At 52.2% G+C, this 19098-nt stretch overlaps 1 protein-coding gene across 1 annotated transcript in view; it reads right to left on the bottom strand.

The window, feature by feature from the left end:
- Positions 1 to 715: 715 nt before the first annotated feature.
- The window catches only part of LOC148127470 (uncharacterized), a 22148-nt gene continuing 3765 nt past the window's right edge, over positions 716 to 19098 (bottom strand). Inside the window, exons 3-9 of the mRNA XM_087923108.1 lie at positions 17789 to 17855; positions 13822 to 13999; positions 12286 to 12366; positions 12074 to 12157; positions 4720 to 4779; positions 2619 to 2700; positions 716 to 902 (exon numbers count right to left, since the gene is read on the bottom strand). Of these exons, the coding sequence (XP_087779234.1) occupies positions 871 to 902; positions 2619 to 2700; positions 4720 to 4779; positions 12074 to 12157; positions 12286 to 12366; positions 13822 to 13999; positions 17789 to 17855 (584 nt within the window). The 3' untranslated portion in view covers positions 716 to 870. The remainder of the gene's footprint in view (positions 903 to 2618; positions 2701 to 4719; positions 4780 to 12073; positions 12158 to 12285; positions 12367 to 13821; positions 14000 to 17788; positions 17856 to 19098) is intronic.

Below are 19098 nucleotides of genomic sequence, written 5' to 3'. Positions count from 1 at the left end.
GCCTCCCAATCCAAGCTTTTGATCTCACGAAGCCCCCGTCTCCCGCCACCTGATTGTGTGCGCCAAGCCAATCTGGGCAGAGGCCACCACCACCATGGCCAGAGAGAGCCCACCGGCCCCCGGAGAAGTGGCCAAAAAGGGCTCATTGGGCTGGAAGCCTCTGAGGAGGCAAAGCTGTCCACTCGCTGGCCCTAGAAGTGAGACCCCGGGGTCCCTGAAGTGTAATTTCTAAATGCAGGGCCCAGCATCTAGGGAGGAGCGCACCTTGCTTCATCGGCCATCCCCTCCCTTCCCCTCCCCTTTCTCTCTCCCACCCCCTCTCCTCTCCCCCTCTCTTTCTCTCTCCTCTCTCTTGCCCCCTCCCCCTCCCCCTCTTTCTCTCTCCCACCTCCTCTCCTTGCTTGGGGTGGTCCTGCCCAGGCAGGTGGGGTCCAGGAAGAGGGTCTTGCCCGTGTTGTCCTCAACCCAGAGGGGATCCTGCCCCTCCCGGCCCTTTTTGGCTTCCTTCTGCTCCTTGGCACAGAGGCTGCGCTGAGTTTTGCACACCTGGGCAGCCTGTGATTGTGTCTCTTGGGTGCGTCTCTATCTTGAGGGACATCCTGATGATCTCTTGAATCCCCCCATGAAGCCCTGTGACAATGGCCACTCAGCTGTGAATCTCTGAAAAATGCAAATACAGCCCCCCCGCAGCCCCCCAGAGAAGGTGCCAAGGACGTTCATCTCAGTGGATTTATTGCATTGGGCAGGAAGGGCCACAGCTCAGCCTTGGGACGTCTCACAGCCACCTTGGGGTCTGGAGGTGGGCAGGCGGGTGGCGAGTGGAGCGGGGAAGAGGCAGTGAAAGGAACCACGTTTCTCCTTCGGTGGTCATCACAGGGAGCTTCTGTCCAGAGGGCGGGAGGCTGCGGAGAAGAACGAGCGAGTCAGCCTCCACGAAAGAGACACAGCACCCCACTTGTGGCCTTTAATGAGGACCAGCAACATGCTGGATGCAGGTAGTTCTCCAGTTATGACTGGCGCTATGTGGGTAGTGCCAGTGGCCACTCTATTATCCCACTGTAAGGGGAAAGTGTAAACCACGTGAGACCGGCCTTTGACATCAATACCGGCCAGCATTTATCCCAGGACTACGCAAAGGTGGCTTGTGCCTCCTGCGTACAAAGGCACAAATAGACTTGGCTCAAGCAGATTGCGAGGGTCTCTACTCTCCAGTTGCATCATGGAGAATGGTTCAGCTCTCAGGGAAAGGCTAAGAGCTGGGGCTGTAATTCGACAAAGAAATCTGTGCAAGGAAAATCCACAGGGGTGTGCCATTAAAAGAAGATGGTGGTTTCCAAGATATAATTTTCAGCCATATGTCTCAACATCCAGAGCAGCGTTTCCAGAGGTGGACATTCAGCCGGTTCTGAATAGTTCTGGAGATCCGATAGTGGAAATTTTGAGTCGTTTGTTAGAACCAGCCAATCCCACCTCTGATTGGCCCTGCCAAACCCATCTATTCTCCGCCTCCCATCGAGTCCCAGCTGATTGGCTGGGTCTCCTTGGGTTGCCCTGCACAGGAGAACGGAGCTGGAAAGTAGGTTAGTGGGGTGGGGAGGGAAGGGGGATTTTGCAGTATATCCTTCCCCATGCCACGCCCACCAAGCCACGCCCACCAAGCCACACCCACAGAACTGGTAGTAAAATTTTTTGAATCCCACCCCTGCACATTTCCCAATCTCAGCAACTTTAAGATGGGTGGACTTCAACTCCCAGAATTCCCCCACCAGCTAAGCTGGGATTTGAAGTCCACCCCTTTAGCTAAGCTGCCATGGGAATTCTGGGAGTTGACGTCCACCCATCTTAAAGTTGCTCAGATTGGGAAATGCTGCTCTGGAATCACAAATGTCACTGTGTTTGTGAGTGGGATGTGTGTGTAAACCAGGGGTCCCCAACCTGGGCCACTTTAAGACTTGTGGACTTCAACTCCCAGAATTCCTCAGCCGACCTTGGCCACTTTAAGACTCGTGGACTTCAACTCCCAGAATTCCTCAGCCAACCTTGGCCACTTTAAGACTTGTGGACTTCAACTCCCAGAATTCCTCAGCCGACCTTGGCCACTTTAAGACTCGTGGACTTCAACTCCCAGAATTCCTCAGCCAACCTTGGCCACTTTAAGCCTTGCGGACTTCAACTCCCAGAATTCCTCAGCCGACCTTGGCCACTTTAAGACTCATGGACTTCAACTCCCAGAATTCCTCAGCCAACCTTGGCCACTTTAAGACTTGTGGACTTCAACTCCCAGAATTCCTCAGCCAACCTTGGCCACTTTAAGCCTTGCGGACTTCAACTCCCAGAATTCCTCAGCCGACCTTGGCCACTTTAAGACTCGCGGACTTCAACTCCCAGAATTCCTCAGCCAACCTTGGCCACTTTAAGACTTGCGGACTTCAACTCCCAGAATTCCTCAGCCAGCCAAGCTGAAGTTGAAGTTCTCCAGGCTTAAAGTTACCCGAGTTGGAGACCCCTGTGTTGCAACTGGCTGAGGAATTCTGGGAGTTGAAGTCCGCAAGTCTTAAAGTGGCCCAGGTTGGAGACCCCTGGTGTAAACCCTCGTGGGCCCCACAGGGAGAACTCACAAGCATGTTCCACTTTGCAAATATTTCTCTGCAGGATTCCTTGGGGAGTCATGCACGTCCGGGTGCGGTCTTCCATCGTGTCCTGAAAAACAAAAGAGGGACTGAGCAGGTTGGGGTGCGGTTTCGACTCCCACCACCTCTCGGAAAGACACCCCAACCAGTGGTGGGATTCAAATAATTTAACAGCCGGTTTGCCCAGGGTCAGGTTGGCCCTGGTGGGAGGTGTGGCCCGTCCCCATCATCCAGCTCCGCCACACATGCGGGCCGAGCCTCCCACAACAGCCAACCTGACCCTGGGCGAACTGATGGTTAAAATCCTCCCCCCGCCATTATTGAAATGGATCTTGGGCACTGCGCTACTCTGGAGAAATGGGAAGCGGAGTGGCTGGTACGAGAGGAGGAGGAGGAGGAGGAGGAGGAGGAGGAGGAGGAGGAGAAGAACGAGGGGAGGCGGCTTCCTCCTTTTCTTGCACCGGCAGCTCCATTGCCAGTTTCTCTGTCGCGGTGCCAGGCGGTGGAGCTTGCCCCACCCACCGCCGCCCAGATGCCCTCGCTTCCCCCAAGCATGTCTTCGCCTACCCGAGTTCCACGTCCATCCCGTTTCTCGGTGCCATTCCTCGCCATCCTAGGCAGGGAAACCAGTTTGTGGAACTAAAAATAAAAAAAGTTCCATCGATCAATTCCAGCTTCATGGGATCTTTTTTTTTCTTTTCCCACGAGAAGTTGGAATTGATCGATGGCATTTTGTTTTCGTCACACAAACGTTTCTTTCCCTGCGCATGAGAGTGAGAGACAATACGGAGACGGAAGCCAGGCAGGCAAGGAAACGGTTGGGAGAAGTGAGGGCACCTGGGTGCCAGGTGCTTAAACAGGCCCACCCCTCTTTCGGAAGTTGGCCAGGCCCCCTGGAGGGAAGGCCTGAATCTACCAGCGCTTAACCTCCACGGGATGCCAGGCCTGGCCAGGAAGGGGCAGGCGGGATGCCAGGCCTGGCCATGGGGGTTGCAGGACACCTGCTCGCTTCAGGACCCTCGCCAACCTTCTAGTGCTCTGCCGATGCTTTGGCCTTGGGCAGCTGTTGCCTTATGTGCAGGGCCCACAGGCCAGGCCAAGGCACTGCGGGCCGGAGGGGTTGGAATGGATGCTATTCAGCCGGTTCGCCAAACTCCACCAAAAATTAGGTACCAGTTCTAACGAACTGGTGTGAACCGGCTGAATCCCACCACTGACCCCCAACCCTCCAGGGATCTGCCTCTACTTCGAGAGTAGGAGGGAGGGGGCTGAGAGCACATTATTCCTCAAGGTGGATGGAATGGGGGAGAGAGAGAGAGAGAGAGAGAGAGAGAAAGAGAGAGAGAGAGAGAGAGAGAGAGAGAGAGAAAGAGAGAGAGAGAGAGAGAGAGAGAGAGAGAGACAGAGAGAGAGAGAAAGAGAGAGACAGAGAGAGAGAGAGAGAAAGAAAGAGAGAGACAGACAGAGAGAGAGAGAAAGAGAGAGAAAGAGAGAGAGAGACAGAGAGAGAGAGAGAGAGAGAGAGAGAGAGAGGGGGGGGGAGTCAGGAATGTTTCATCCCCAATAAGATAATAAGGTAATTCTCGGCTTACAAATCATTCGTTTAGTGACCATTCCAAGTTACGACAGCACTGGATTTAGGATTGTTCTTCACATTTACGACCATTGGAGCACCCAATCCTATCTGTGGTCACGTGATCCAAATTCAGATGCCTGGCAACTGGCACGTACTTAGGACAGTTGCAGCCTCCCAGGAGATCCTGTGATCTCCGTTTGCAACCTTCCCAGCAACTCCTGACAGGTGAAGTCAGTTGGGGAAGCCAGATTCATTTAACAACAATGTGGTCAACAATCGTGGCAAGAAAGGTCTGCTCAATTGCAGTCGTAAGGTGAGGACTTCCAGTATTCAGGCAGAGGCAGAGACCCCAGCAGCCCCACTGCCACCCGAGGCAGGGAAGGACCCCAGACCCCCTCAAACCTATGCAGAAAAGCCCCCTCCCCCCCGGTGGTCTCAGCCACTATGTTTGCAACTTTTACCCACCCTCCCTCCAGCGCCACCCAGTGGAGGCCCCGGGTGCTGCAGCCTTACGCTCCGTCGGTGAACCCTGTCCGGCGTCTTTATCTTGACCAGCTCCGCCGATGGGATCTCCTAGGGGGAAGAGCCGAGGGAGGAAGGGTTGGTGAGGGGCACTTGGGCAGCCGGACCTCGCAAGACCAAACCCGGGTTGTTCAAACACACCCGAGCAGGGAGGAGGCCAGCAGGTGTGAGCCGCAAACCATGACCTGCCTTTGCCCAAATCGGGTCTGAGCTGGAAAGGTGGATTAAGAGCTCTTACACCTAAGGAAGCAGGGACCATCCTTTGTCTAGAATGGGACTATGAAGGATCTCCTGCCTGATCAGGGGGTTGGACTAGAAGACCTCCAGGGTCCTTTCCAATTCCTACCCTATCCTATTCGATTCCTTATTCCCTATTCTATTCTATTCTATTCTATTCTATTCTATTCTATTCTATTCTATTCTATTCTATTCTATTCTATTCTATTCCATTCCATTCCATTCCATTCCATTTCTAATTCTATTCCATTCCATTCCATATTCTATTCTATTCTATTCTATTCTATTCTATTCTATTCTATTCTATTCTATTCTATTCTATTCATTCTAATTCCATTCCATTCCATTCCATTCTATTCTATTTTCTATTCTATTCCATTCCATTCCATTCCCTATTCAATTTCTATTCTGTTCTATTTCTGTTCTCTATTCTATTCTATTCTATTCTGTTCTGTTCTGTTCTGTTCCATTCCATTTTCTATTCTATTCTATTCTATTCTATTCTATTCTATTCTATTCCATTCCATTCCATTCCATTCCATTCCATTTCTCTTCTCTTCTCTTCTCTTCTCTTCTCTTCTCTTCTCTTCTCTTCTCTTCTCTTCTCTTCTTCCCTTCCCTTCCCTTCCCTTCTTCCTATTCTATCTGTTCTCTTCTCTTCCGTTCCTCTTTTCCCTTGTTCCTATTCCATCCCACCCTTTCAAGACCAATGCCTGTTGAATATCGTCTTAAACAGTCCTCCAGCGATGGAGCACCCACCACCTCCGGAGAATGCTGGTGGCCAGGCCTGCCTGCTGGAGGGGCAGGGCGGCGGCCTTGAGCTCTGCCTGATGCCCTCAAGTCCTTTCTAGCTCTCCAAGGGCCAGAGCTTCAGGCCCTGAACCTCAGCGGAAGACAAGAGCCCTCAGCCCAGGGGACCTTCTCCCTCTGCTGGCTGGGGCTGTGAGGCCTTGTGATGCCTGGGCTTCAGACCTTAGGTGGTTTCGAGTCGGTGGAACCAACGGGCTGCGGGCGGCTCCTTTCCATAGTGACCTGTTGTGCCCAACCTCTCTCGCTCAAGTGTGGGGAAGCCACGGCGCTGAGCCAAGCATCACCTGAGCAGCTCAAGCGTTTGGTTTAGCGACCCATTATTTCAATGGGTGAGTGGGCCTCACGCGGTGAAGCGTAAGCTGGAGCTGGCTTCAAGGGCTCAAGGCGGTGCAGCTCAGGGGCTTCAAGAAGGGAATCCACGGGCTGGAAGGGGCCTTGGAGGTCTTCTCGTCCAACCCCTGGCCCTGACCAAGGCAGGAGTCCTCATCCTTCCCCAGAGGTTTGCCCAATCTTTTCTTGAAGGGATGGAGCGCCACAGCTCCATTGAGTCATCCATCCATCCATCCATCCATCCATCCACCCATCCATCCATCCATCCACCTTCTATCTTGTCTATCTGTCTATCATATGCATCTTATCTGTCTCATACAATCCTAGGGCTGGAAGGGACCTTGGAGGTCTTCTAGTCCGACCCCCTGACCAAAGCAGGAGTCCTCACCCAATCTCGGATAAAAGGTTGTCCAATCTTTTCCTTGAAAACCTCCAACTTTCCAACTCCAGGAGGCAAGAGGTTCAACTCATGGATCGTTCTCTCTCTCACTTCCTGCAACTCTCCTCTAAATTGACTCTCTTGACCCGGACGTTTCCCAAGGGGGTCCCAGCATGAACCAACCAGCACGAACCCCAACGGAGGGTCCCTTCCCTGAACCCCAACGGCTGGAGGGAAGGCCAGGAAGGAGAGGAACGGCCTCAGGGTGGGACAGGGCTGTTGTGCCCAAGCAACCTGAAGAGGACCGGCTCCAGGGCAGCAGTTGAAACTTCACCTGGAGAACCAGGAGGCAGGAGAAGTTCTCCAGGTCAGAACTGACCGGCAATTTCCAGCAGGGCTGGAGTGAGGGGTCTGTGTATGTTACAACGGGGGGTCTCCAACCTTGGCCACTTTAAGCCTGGAGGACTTCAACTCCCAGAATTCCCCAGCCAGCCAAGCTGAAGTTGAAGTTCTCCAGGCTTAAAGTTACCCGAGTTGGAGACCCCTGTGTTGCAACACTATTGGAGCGGGTTCACCACTCATCCGCGGGTTCCTCTAAGGGCAGGGGTTCTCAACCTTGGTGACTTTCAGACTTCAGCTCCCAGAATTCCCATGGCTACTGGCTGGGGGATTCTGGGAGTCGAAAGTCCACCCGTCTTCTGAAAGTGGCCAAGGTTGGAAGCGCCTGGTCCAAAGCGAGAGCGGCGCTTTCTTGGGTTTTGCTAATTAGCCAAAAGGGAGGGAGGGATCCGGAAAGGCAATCGACACGGAAGGTCTGCCCATGAATTCTGCCTCGTTTTCTTGACTTCTTTTTTTCCCCTCCTGCTCTCTACAGGAAGACGGAGCTTCACGTGGAGCCCGGCTGCGTTTGCTGCCTGCAAAGAATAATTGCACTTCGGGCTTCATTGACTCCTAAAAAAACATGGTGGGAATACTAATTAGAGGAAGAGCGTCGCAGGCACCAGGCTCCCCGCGAGGGCGTCTGTCTGCCTTGCGGAAACAGCGATGACTCAAGGAGGCCTTTGTTTCCGTGGTCTCCTGTGCTCGGAAACGTGGCGCTGGCCACGTTGCACGGCCTGCCATGTAAAAGACCAGGCGGTGCGCTCGGTGCTCGTTCAGGAGTGGATGAAAATCCACCCACTGCCTCTCCAAAATGGTTACAGTGCAGAGGTCCCAGTGGTGGGATTCAAATTGTTTTACTAGCGGTTCTGTGGGCGTGGCTTGGTGGGCGTGGCAGGGGGAGGATATACTGCAAAGCCCCCCCTCCCTCCCCACCCCACTGACCTGCTTTCCAGCTCCGTTCTCCTGTGCAGGGCAACCAAAGGAGACCCAGCCAATCAGCTGTGGGCGTGGCTTGGTGGGCGTGGCTTGGTGGGCATGGCTTGGTGGGCGTGGCAGGGGAAGGATATACTGCAAAATCCCCCTTCCCTTCCCACCCCACTAACCTGCTTTCCAGCTCCATTCTCCTGTGCAGGGCAACCAAAGGAGACCCAGCCAATCAGCTGTGGGTGTGGCTTGGTAGGCGTGGTGTTCTGTGGGCGTGACTTGGTGGGCATGGTGTTCTGTGGATGTGGCTTGGTGGGCGTGGCTCGGTGGGCGTGGCAGGGAAGGATATACTGCCAACCCCCTTCCCTCCCCACCCCACTAACCTGCTTTCCAGCTCCATTCTCCTGTGCAGGGCAACCAAGGAGACCCAGCCAATCAGCTGTGGGTGTGGCTTGGTAGGCGTGGTGTTCTGTGGGCGTGACTTGGTGGGCATGGTGTTCTGTGGATGTGGCTTGGTGGGCGTGGCTCGGTGGGCGTGGCAGGGGAAGGATATACTGCCAACCCCCCCTTCCCTCCCCACCCCACTAACCTGCTTTCCAGCTCTGTTCTCCTGGGCAGGGCAACCAAGGGAGACACAGCCAATCAGCTGTGGGTGTGGCTTGGTGGGCATATGGTGTTCTATGGGCGTGGCTTGGTGGCTTGGTGGGCGTGGCTTGGTGGGCGTGGCAGGGGAAGGATATACTGCAAAATCCCCCTTTCCTCCCCACCCCACTAACCTGCTTTCCAGCTCCATTCTCCTGTGCAGGGCAACCAAAGGAGATCCAGCCGATCAGCTGGGACTCGATGGGAGGCAGAGAAGAGACGGGGTTGGCCAGTTCTCCAAACTACTCAACATTTCCACTACCGAACCGCCTGAATGCCACCTCTGACTTCTCCTGTGTGTGACTTGGCATTCAGCTTTTGTCGATTGTTGTTGACAACCGTGGTTGGTTGGCTGTTGGTCTTAACTGAGAGACACGTAACGTGTGCTGAAGACTTCCCCGACCCAAGAACCCAGGAGGGAGGGGCAGACGCAACCCCCCCCCTCAAGCCTCAAGCAACAGAAGCCAATGTAGGGAAGAAACGGACCCGATGAAAAACACTGGTCTGCAGTGGGATAGGATCTCCTGTTTGAGCAGGGGGTTGGGCTAGAGGACCTCTAAGGTCCCTTCCACCTCTATTCTGATTGGCTGAATGTCCTGCTCAGGCAGTAAACGCTACACCATTTCAGACACATGGCTGTCCAGCCTCTTCTTGAAAACCCCCAGCGATGGAGGAGGGAAGGGATAGGAAGGAAGGGAAGCAGAATGCGGAATAACAGAGTTGGAAGGGGCCTTGGAGGTCTTCTAGTCCAACCCCCTATTCAAGCAGGAGATCCTAACCCATTTCAGACAAGTGGCTGTCCAGCCTCTTCTTGAAAACCCCCAGTGATGGAGCCCCTAGAGTCCTAAAGAAACTGAACTCTTGGTCTAGCCAAACAATTACTGATTAACTTCAATAAACGCTAGATAAATGTCACCCCTCTCTCTCCCCCAAAGAAAGAAAAGGAAAGACCCAGCAGAGATTTCTGGCATCAATTCCCAGGGAGGATGGAGAGCAGGTCATAAAAAGGTCACTCAGCCCTTGAAGACAATCTGGTAATTGCTGGATAACCCTCAGAACAAATTTGCAGGCGTGTCTCGCTTTTGATTAACTTCCTTCATCCGTCACGGGGAAAGCTGCCTTTATGCTGAATCTTGGCTTAAAGCAGAGCTTTTGATAAAGTGCTTCTGACTTCCAGAGCAAGGTAAGTGTTGGGCTGGATGACATGACAGCTAAATGGAAACACAGCTGGCCCAAATAGCTTGCCGAGAGAACGCGCGGTTTGTTAGTGGGCCCTCCATCCAACGGCAGAGATCCATCCAGGGGGTTTCCCGGGGATCGGCCCCTTCCCTTTAGTAATTCTGTTTTTATGGCTTGAATAATGAAGTGCAAAGAAGGAATATTAATTTGCCAGATACAAGACGGAGGAGTGAGTTCATGCCCCAGAAAAAGAGAAATTAAATTAAACAGAATCCGAACCATATTGATAGAGAAACAGGCTGAGCGTAATAAAATGATATTGTATAAATGCAAATTAGGCACTTAGGGACACAGAAACGAAATACATAGTTGGGACGGAACCGTCAAGCTTGGTAGCTTTTAACAGTTCTCAGAATAATAGCAGTTGTTAAATGGAATAAGAGCCAGCCAGGAGATGCCACAGCCAAGAAGCCCAATGCAATTTTAGGCTGCATCTACAAAGATACACTGTAATATCGACACTGTGGGAAGGAATTGCTCCACTGACTATGACTTCTCCTGCATTTGCTCAGACCCCACCTTGACTTCCGTGTCTTTTTCTGGGCACGAAGGACAGGAGGGAAAATTCAAACGGGCTCAGAGAAAGGTGGAAATGGAACAGGAACTAAGCTGCACGAAGGCACCGACGACCGTAGAGGGGCACGACAACTCTCAGCTCTGCCATCTTCGTCTTGGCGCCTTGCTGGCAATCCTGCCATCAAAGGCCGGGAGAAGAAGGGGGACATGGGGGAGGGAAAACGAGTGGGCAGCCAACCTGTTTGTGTACGTGATGGGAAATTGGGAGGAGAGAATGACAACCGGATGAAGAGCAGGAGCGTTTGGAAGTGGTTTGGGCCAGCACCCAAGGCCACCGCACTCCCTGAGAAAGGATGTGAATTACCCTAAACATCTCAGGGTCCTCAAAACACCCAGGTGGGCTCCTATCAGCTGCAGACAGACAGGGCTGGGATGTGGGGAAACTTTCTGTATCTTTTGAGCCCAGGAAATTTAGTTCTAGCCTGACTCGACCGCAACGAACATCTTTTAGGGAAAGAACCTACCACTTCAACCAGATGGAGTCGAGGGTCTTTCTTTTTTAAGGGATCAGATTGGGGCAGGACTGACAGTAACCTTGTTCAAAGTGACGTTGCGTGGAATAAGGTCAGGGCGGGTTTTGCCTTGTTCCAGAGGACAGGACATCAAAGAATGCAAAGTCAAACTCTACCTGAATGTTGCCAGAATTGGAGCCCATGGAGAAAGAGGAATCAATCCCCTGCTTTGTGTGTGTAGGTCTGTGTGTGTTGCTCTCTCTGTGTGTGTGCCTGCATGTCTGCATTTGTGTTCCCCTTTGTTGGATGCATTTAGGAGGTGGCTAAACAGCCATATATCAGGGATGCTGGAATTTGTATCCCTGTGTTTCAGGATGCTGCAGTTTGCAAAGGATGGACAGTCTCGCTCAGCAGCTGCCTGAAAGAGGGGCCCCTCCCCCAATGCACCCCTGCTTAGATGCCACCTGGGCAAATGTCTTTTACTGAAATGCCGGCTCTCTTCTTTCCTTTCTCCCTTCTGGCTTTGGAGGGCAGCTGTCCATCTAGCCCCCAACCGCACGGCAGCTAACTCCCTCCTTACAGCACACGGAATATCATTGTAGATGACCTGGCTGGACCCCAGGGAGGGAGGCCTCAAGCACGTCATCAGTCTTGAGTCCATAACAGATCTAAGTCCAGCTCTCCTTGAATCCCATTGACTCTTATCTACCACCGATTTGCCTTAACCCTTCAAGGGGCGTACCTAAGCGCACCATCGTGCCTACCGTCCCTGTCCTATTGTCCCCAATTATCTGTACCTATTTCCTCTATTTATACTTATGTTTATTCTTATCTCTATTTCTTGTAAGCGACTGACAAATCAAACCAAATGAAAATAAAATAAAATAAATAAATAAGCAGTCCAGATTCCCATAGGGAGCTAGCATGGCTTGTCCTCATGTGTTTGTTCGTGATTAATTTTCCCATGTTCTTCTTTCGTTGTGCTTGTGTTTTGGTCTGTGACCGCAAATAAAGTATTCTTATTCTTATTCTTATTCTTATTCTTATTCTTATTCTTATTCTTATTCTTATTCTTATTCTTATTCTTATTCTTATTCTTATTCTCTTACTCTTATTCTTATTCTCTTATTCTTACTCTTACTCTTACTCTTACTCTTACTCTTATTCTTATTCTCACTCTCATTCTCATTCTCATTCTCATTCTCATTCTTATTCTCAGGTGAGCAGCCTTGCCCCCCAATTTCCTGCTCCCGACCACCGTTGCCCTCCTGGGAGCGTTTCACGCTGAGCTGCTCAGAGCAGAACCCGAAGTGGGGCGGATGGTCCCCCTGGGGGAGGAGGCCGAGATCTCCCCTTCTGAGCTCCCTCCACTTACCAGGATGTTCTTCTCGGTGCCCAGCCTGGACTTCCCCGAAGCCGCCTCGGCCCGGGCCATACTCGGTGGCTGCGTTGTGCTGAGCTGGAGAGGGAAGGAGGACGTGAGGGAAGGAGTGGGCGCTGGGCAAGGGGAATCCGCCCTTGCAGGAGGAGGGGGAGACGGGCTCGGGCCTCACCCCTGGAGGGCCCAACCCCCGGGGGGGCTCCTACCTGCTCGCTGACTCCTTGTTCCCTCAGCTGCTGCTCCCGAAGGGCCTTCCTCTCCTGCATGGCTTTGGCCAGCTTCTTCTTCTACGGAAGGAGACAGAAGGGGCTTAGTAACCTTGCGGGGGGGGCTCCCTCTTGACCAAAGAGACCTCTGGCCCCCCAGGCTGAGCCAGTGGCAGCAGTGGAGGAGCAACTACAGGTAGTCCTCGACTTACAACAGTTCATTTAGTTCAGGGTTGCAATGGCCCTGAACAAAGTGACCTATGACCATATGCCACACAACCATTGCAAGTATCCCTGCCGTCACGCGATCAAAATTCAGAGGTTTGGCAACTGATTCGTCTTTATGACGGCTGCAGCGTCCCAGGGGTCACGTGATCCCCTTTTGTGACCTTCTGACAATCAAAGTCAACGGGGAAGCCAGATTCACTTAACAACTGTGTTAATAACTTAACAATTCATCGTCTTCTTTTAAGAACCCCGTAATCCTTTGCGGGGTACAGTCACGGCAACTGAATGGGAGCTAGCAGAGTGTTCACTGGCCGGATGCCCTTCCTGTCACCAATGCGGAGTGTCGTTCAGCAGACGCATTCTCAGATGCACGCCCAGAGAGAGAAAGATCTGCCTCTACCTAGGATCCAACTCACAGCCTCCTGATTGTGAGGCAAGAGCTACACCTATAGGCCATGTACCAGAGGAAGGAGTCAGCCGGTTCTGACTGGTTCTGGAGAACCGGTAGCGGAAATTTTGAGTCGTTTGGTAGAACCGGCCAATCCCGCCCCTGACTGACCCCGCCAACCCCACCTCTTCTCTGCCTCCCGTCGAGTCCCAGCTGATCGGCTGGGTCTCCTTTGGTTGCCCTGCCCAGGAGAACGGAGCTGGAAAGCAGGTTAGTGGGCTGGGGGGGGAAGGGGGATTGTGCAGTATTTTTCCCCTGCCATGCCCACCAAGCCATCAAGCCACGCCCACAGAACACCATACCCACCAAACCACACCCACAGCTGATTGGCTGGGTCTTCTTTGGTTGCTTTGCACAGGAGAAGGGAGCTGGAAAGCAGGTTAGTGGGGTGGGCAGGGAAGGGGGATTTTGCAGAGTTTTTCCCCTGCCACGCCCACCAAGCCACGCCCACAGAGCCCGTAGTAAAAAGAAGTTGGAATCCCACCACTGTAACATACTGCTCCACTAACTTAATAATTGCAGCGATACAGTTAACAACTGTGGCGAGAAAGATCGCAACATGGGACAAAACTCCCTTAACAAATGCTCCACTTAGCAACAGTAACTGAGTTCAGTTGTGGTCGTAAGTCAAGGACTACCTGAATTGGGACCTGGGATAGAATTAGGGGAGCGACGACCTTGCCCCCATCTCGCCTCGGTTCCCGTGTCCTACCAGCCTTGATTCTTGCCACCACACCGGCTCCCTCAGCCTTCCGGCCCGGCCTGGCAGACGCCACCGGGCCCTTCGCTGGGGCGTGATTGGCCAAGGTGGGAAGGCTGAAGGGCTGCCCCCTCTCTCCCCCGCCCTGCCCCCCACTCACCAGGTAGATGTTGTACTTCAGCAGCCGCTTCCGGGCATCCGAGACGCTTGAGCCCAACTCCCTCAGCTTGGTCTTCATGTCCACCATCAGGTGGGCCGGAGGGTCCTGGTGGCCCTGGAGCTTGGTGACTTCGGGCAGGAGCGGCCCCAAGGCGGCGTACAAAGCGGAAATGAAGTTCCTGCAATGGGGACACGGGGAGAAGGTCCTGCAGGGGCCGGAGGCAGCCCAGGGAAGGTCCAGAGCGGCTGGGCAGAGGCCCTCCTCTCCTTCAGTCCCTCTGACCCCTGACTCTGTCCCAACCTGGGTCTGCTCTGAGCACCTGCCGGACACACCCCTCCCCTGGGGCACAGGGAGGCAGTCCAGGGAGATTCTCAGCCATCCTCCAGGTCCCAGGTGTCCCACAGGTGCTTTTTTCTTAAGAGGCAACTGGACTTTCTGATTTTTCTTTGGAAGACGTTTTGCTTCTCCTCCAAGGAGCTTCTTCAGCTCTGACTGGATTGGTGGAGGAGAGAAGGATTTATACTCCTTGCAGACAGCCGGTCATTTGCACTTTTTTAGAGAGTCATTGAGGCCACTTGGAGGTTTGTCTGTGTGCTCAGGGTCACCGGAGTGGTGCAAATGGGCGTGGAGTCTTCTTGGAACTGCTGAAAGGAGCTGCGTTGTGGACTCCACGCCCATTTGCACCACTCAGGTGACCCTGAGGACACAGATAAATCTCCAAGTGGCCTCAATGATTCTCTAAAAGGACACAAATGACCAGCTGTCTGCAAGGAGTATAAAGGGTCACCTGATAAGTGAAATGGTTCCTGAAGTCTGCAAATGTTTCCCTCTGGAAATCTAGAGTTGATCAAAGAAAGAAACACAAATTACTTTTGTCCCAAAGGTGATTTTTTCCCAATAGGAAACCGGACTTTCTGGTTTTTCTTTGAAGACATTTCGCTTCTCATCCAAGAAGCTGCTTCTGCTCTGACTGGATGGTGGGGAAGGAAAGGATTTATGCTCCTTGTAGACAGCCGGTCATTTGCATTTTTTTAGAGAGTCATTGAGGCCACTTGGAGGTTTCTCTGTGTCGTCAGGGTCACCTGAGGGGTGCAACAGCCTCCACCTGTCTTCAACAGGGAAGGGGACACAGGGCAGAAAAACATCCCACAGCCAAGGCGGCTCCACACCCATTTGCACCACTCAGGTGATCCTGAGGACACAGATGAACCTCCAAGTGGCCTCAAGGAGCCTCTAAAAGGATGCAAATGACCAGCTGTCTGCATCCTTTTAAGGAGTCATTGAGGCCACTTGGGGGTTTCTCTGTGTCCTCAGGCTCACCTGAGTGGTGCAAATGGGTGTGGAGTCCACAACGCAGCTCCTTTCAGCAGTTCCAAGAAGGCTTCACTCCCATTTGCACCACTCAGGTGACCCTGAAGACACAGATAAACCTCCAAGTGGCCTCAACAACCCTCTAAAAGGATGCAAATGACCAGCCCCGTCTGCAAGGAGTATCAATCCTTCCCTTCCCCACCATCCAGTCAGAGCTGAAGAAGCTTCTTGGACGAGAAGCGAAACATCTTCCAAAGAAAAATCAGAAAGTCCGGTTGCCTCTTGGAAAAAAAGCACCTTTGGAACATAATAGCGTCAAACTCCCTTCCGTGGCCTCGCTCCGTTCCTAAGAGGTCCTTAAAGGGGGCACCGTGCATAAGGGCACCAGGGTGCCCACCCTCCCCATCCTGCGGTTCCCATTTATTCCTACTCATTTATTATGTGTATACTTATACCTGTTTATACATATATTTATGTGCTATGTTCATACTTATACTTGTTTTCTCATACATGCTCGACAAACAAACGAGCAAATAAAAATAAATAATGATGACAGTTCTTCTGATTTTGACTCTTCTGAGCAGAAGGAGGAGGAGGGGTCCCTCCTGTCCACAATGGTGAACTTCCGGGTTGGCTGCTGAAGGACCCAAAATGCCGGACCAAGGAAACTCCGCTGGGCCCCTCTCAACTTGACCGCAACGACTGGCTCTCTGACATTGTGTGAACGATTGCGGACGCTTCTTCCTAGAACAGGGGTCTCCCACCTTGGCAACTTGAAGCCTCAACAACTTCAACTTGGAATTCTGGGAGTTGAAGTCCTCCGGGCTTAAAGGCGCCACGGTTGGAGACCCCTGTCCTAGAATGTATTCCTCTGCAAAGCCTTTCACTAGGATTATGCTGAAGATGATTCTGTTTTCTTCCAACAGTTGGGTGAATCTGATTTTATTCCAGGATGCTACTCGCACTACAGGACGGTATGAAGGTGGGAGAAAGAGAGGTGATCTATGCTCTGAATGGGCAGGATGAAACGGTCGCTCAAAGGAACCCCTTAAATAAACCACCTAGCCAGGTGCTCAGGTAACCCAGGGCCAGTCCCATGGAGCAGTGCCAGCCCTCCGGGGCAGTTGGGGAGGGGTCCCTGCTGGCCACGACTCTCAAGGGGAGCTTGGCCCAATCACTCTGGCTCAGTCTAACCTACCTCACAAGGTTGGGAGGAGGACAACTGAAAGTACACCTGGAAGATCCAAAATTGCTTTCTTGGTTTCCTTCCAGGGGTGGGAGTCTACCGGTTCAGACTGGTTCTATACAACCAGTTGTTACGATTCTGTGCAGTTCGGAGAACCAGCAAATTGTGCCACTGGCTGGCCCCGCCCCGCCCCGCCCCGCCCGGTCCCTCCTTATCTCACATGCACACCTTGTGCCTTCGCCTCATTTATGGTAAATTGCTATTTTTCCTTTTCCCCCCAACGATCAGCTGTTCTGACGATCAGCTGTGGAGTGCAATTTTAATTAGCTAGAAAGCAGGAAATAGTCGGATTTCTTGCTTTCTAACTAATCTAAACCGCTGTTGTACTGCTTTGCCTGACAAGGCCAAAATAGATGCTTTCCTAAATAAAAGAAATTGTCTTGGAAGAGGGACTTTGCTCTTTTCTTTTTCAATGGATTTCATCCCTTGGGAACCTGGCATTGCCTTCACCCGGGAGGCTTCCCTGAGGCCCAGTCGGGGGAGATATTCAGGGATTTGGGGTGTGTGTGTGTGTGTGTGTGGAGAAGTGGCCTGAGAGCAGAGCTGAACCTTCCCTAGGACTAAATCTTCTATTTTTCAGTGCAGACTTGAGCAGCAGATTGCAGAAAGATGGATCTGTTAGTGACTCTGTGAGCAACTCAATCTGCTTGCCTGCTGTGTCTGATTTGGGGTAAAAGTTGCTCTTTTTTATTAAAAAAAATCAATATTTACATGCATGGTGTGTTGTGAGTTAATTTTGTGAGTTTGCTTGCCAGCAAATTTTATGTGACAGACTCAGGCAGCCGATGGCAGAAAGATAGATCTCTCAATGAATCTGTGATTCTGTGAGCAACTCAATCTGCCTGCCTGCTGTGCCTGATTTGGGGTAAAAGTTGCTCTTTTTTAAATAAAAAAAAATCAATATTTACATACAAGCCATGCCCAGCCAGTCACATGACCACCAAGCCACGCCCAGTCAGCGAGCCCACACCTACTCAGTGACATGTCGACCAAGCCACACCCACAAATTAGCCCAAGCCTACAGAAGTGGTTGTTAAGAAATTTGAACCCCACCCATTTCTTTCTTTGAAGACGTTTTGCTTTTCACTCAAGAAGCTTCTTCAGTTCTGAAGAGAAGCAAAACATTTTCAAGGGAAAACGTCCTTGGGGCAACCAGGACCTGCATGATGGAGCATCGGCAAAGATGAGACCTGGGAGAAAACACTTTGCTTGCTGTCCAAGGAAGAAGGGGGCCAGATGACGGTCACCATGCCGCCAAGAGATCTCACGGGAATCCATGTTTGCAGCGGCCTCGAGACTCACCCACCGCCGGCCGGCCTCGGAGGGCCCATCCCACCTTAGCTGACCTCTGGGGTGGTCCTGCCTTCACCCCTGCAGCCGAGAGCCCCTCATGCGAGGGGAGGCACTTACATGGTCTCCTCATCCAGTTCCTCATCGCCATAGTTGATGTGGTCACTCATGGAACATCGAGGCTCTGCTGTGGGGGAGGTGGGGGTGGGGAAAGAGATGTGGGGAGAGTGAGACTGCTGGCTCCGAGGGCTTGGGGGCATATAAGAGTTGGGGGTGGGGATACAGCTCCCCAAGAGCAGACCACCCACCCTGGGGGAGGAGATTGACATTAGAAGAGATTCCCTGTTTGACTGATTGATTGATTCATTGCAGGTGGTCCTTGACTTACGGCCACAATGGAATCCAAAACTTCCATTGCTAAGTGAGAAAGGTGTACAGGGAATCTTGCCCCGTTTTACAACCTTTCCAGCCACCGTCGTTAAGTGGATCACTGCAGGGGTCAAGTTAGTCACACGGCTGTTAAGCGAAATTGGGCTTTTCCCCCAAGGGCTTCGCTTGCCAGACGATCACAAGAGTCGATCCCCTAACCCTGGGACGCCACAACTGTTATAAATACAAGTCAGTTGCCAGGCGGCTGAATTTTGATCAGGTGACCCTGTGGGGATGCTGCAATGGTCATAAGTGGGAGAAATGGTTATAACTCACTTTTGTCAACTCCAAAACATTTCTCTGGTCTTTTAGAGTTGATAGCAGAAAGGGAGTCGGGTGGGGGTGGGGGGGAAGCAGCGCATTCCTTAAATGCCTCAGATAACGGCTAGGTGGCCGAAGCTTCTGGCACGCAAGATTCTCACTGGAGAGCATGATTGGTGATTCTGGGCTATGGAGGTGTCCCATTGGAGAAGATACATCCAGGGGGTGGGGTGGGGGAAGACTAGGGTCAAGGGGGAAATGAATGATGGGTCATAGAGTCCCTCATTCAAATCATGAGTTTCTAGCTGCATCTCTCAGAATTAAAAAAAAAGATTTATTAGGGTGAACATGCTGGTGTTACCTGGGTGCAGCCGACTCTGAGACACATCCTTCATTTCCCCCTTCACCCTGGTCTTCCCCCCGGATGTATCTTCTCCAATGGGACACCTCCATAGCCAAGAGTCATCCATCATCCTCTCCAGTAATAATCTTGCACGCCAGAAGCTTCGACCGCCTAGCAAATATCTATGAGAGCATCTAAGGAATGCACTACTCTGCCCTACCCACTTTCTGATGGCAACTTTAAAGGACCAGAGAAATATTTTGGAGTGGACAACCTTTTTTCCAGTGCCGTTTTAACTTTGAATGGCCACTAAATGATCCGTTGTAAGTTGAGGACTCCCTATAGTTCATTCAAGCGTAGAGGCTGCCCAAGCCCAAACGAGGAAGAGCCCAGAAAA

This window comes from Pseudonaja textilis, chromosome 2, assembly GCF_049901715.1.
Source record: "Pseudonaja textilis isolate UNSWEBS1 chromosome 2, rPseTex1.2, whole genome shotgun sequence".
Taxonomy (NCBI): Eukaryota; Metazoa; Chordata; class Lepidosauria; order Squamata; family Elapidae; genus Pseudonaja; species Pseudonaja textilis.
Note: the sequence above shows the minus strand (reverse complement) of the source record. Positions and strands in the feature narration are given on the sequence as shown.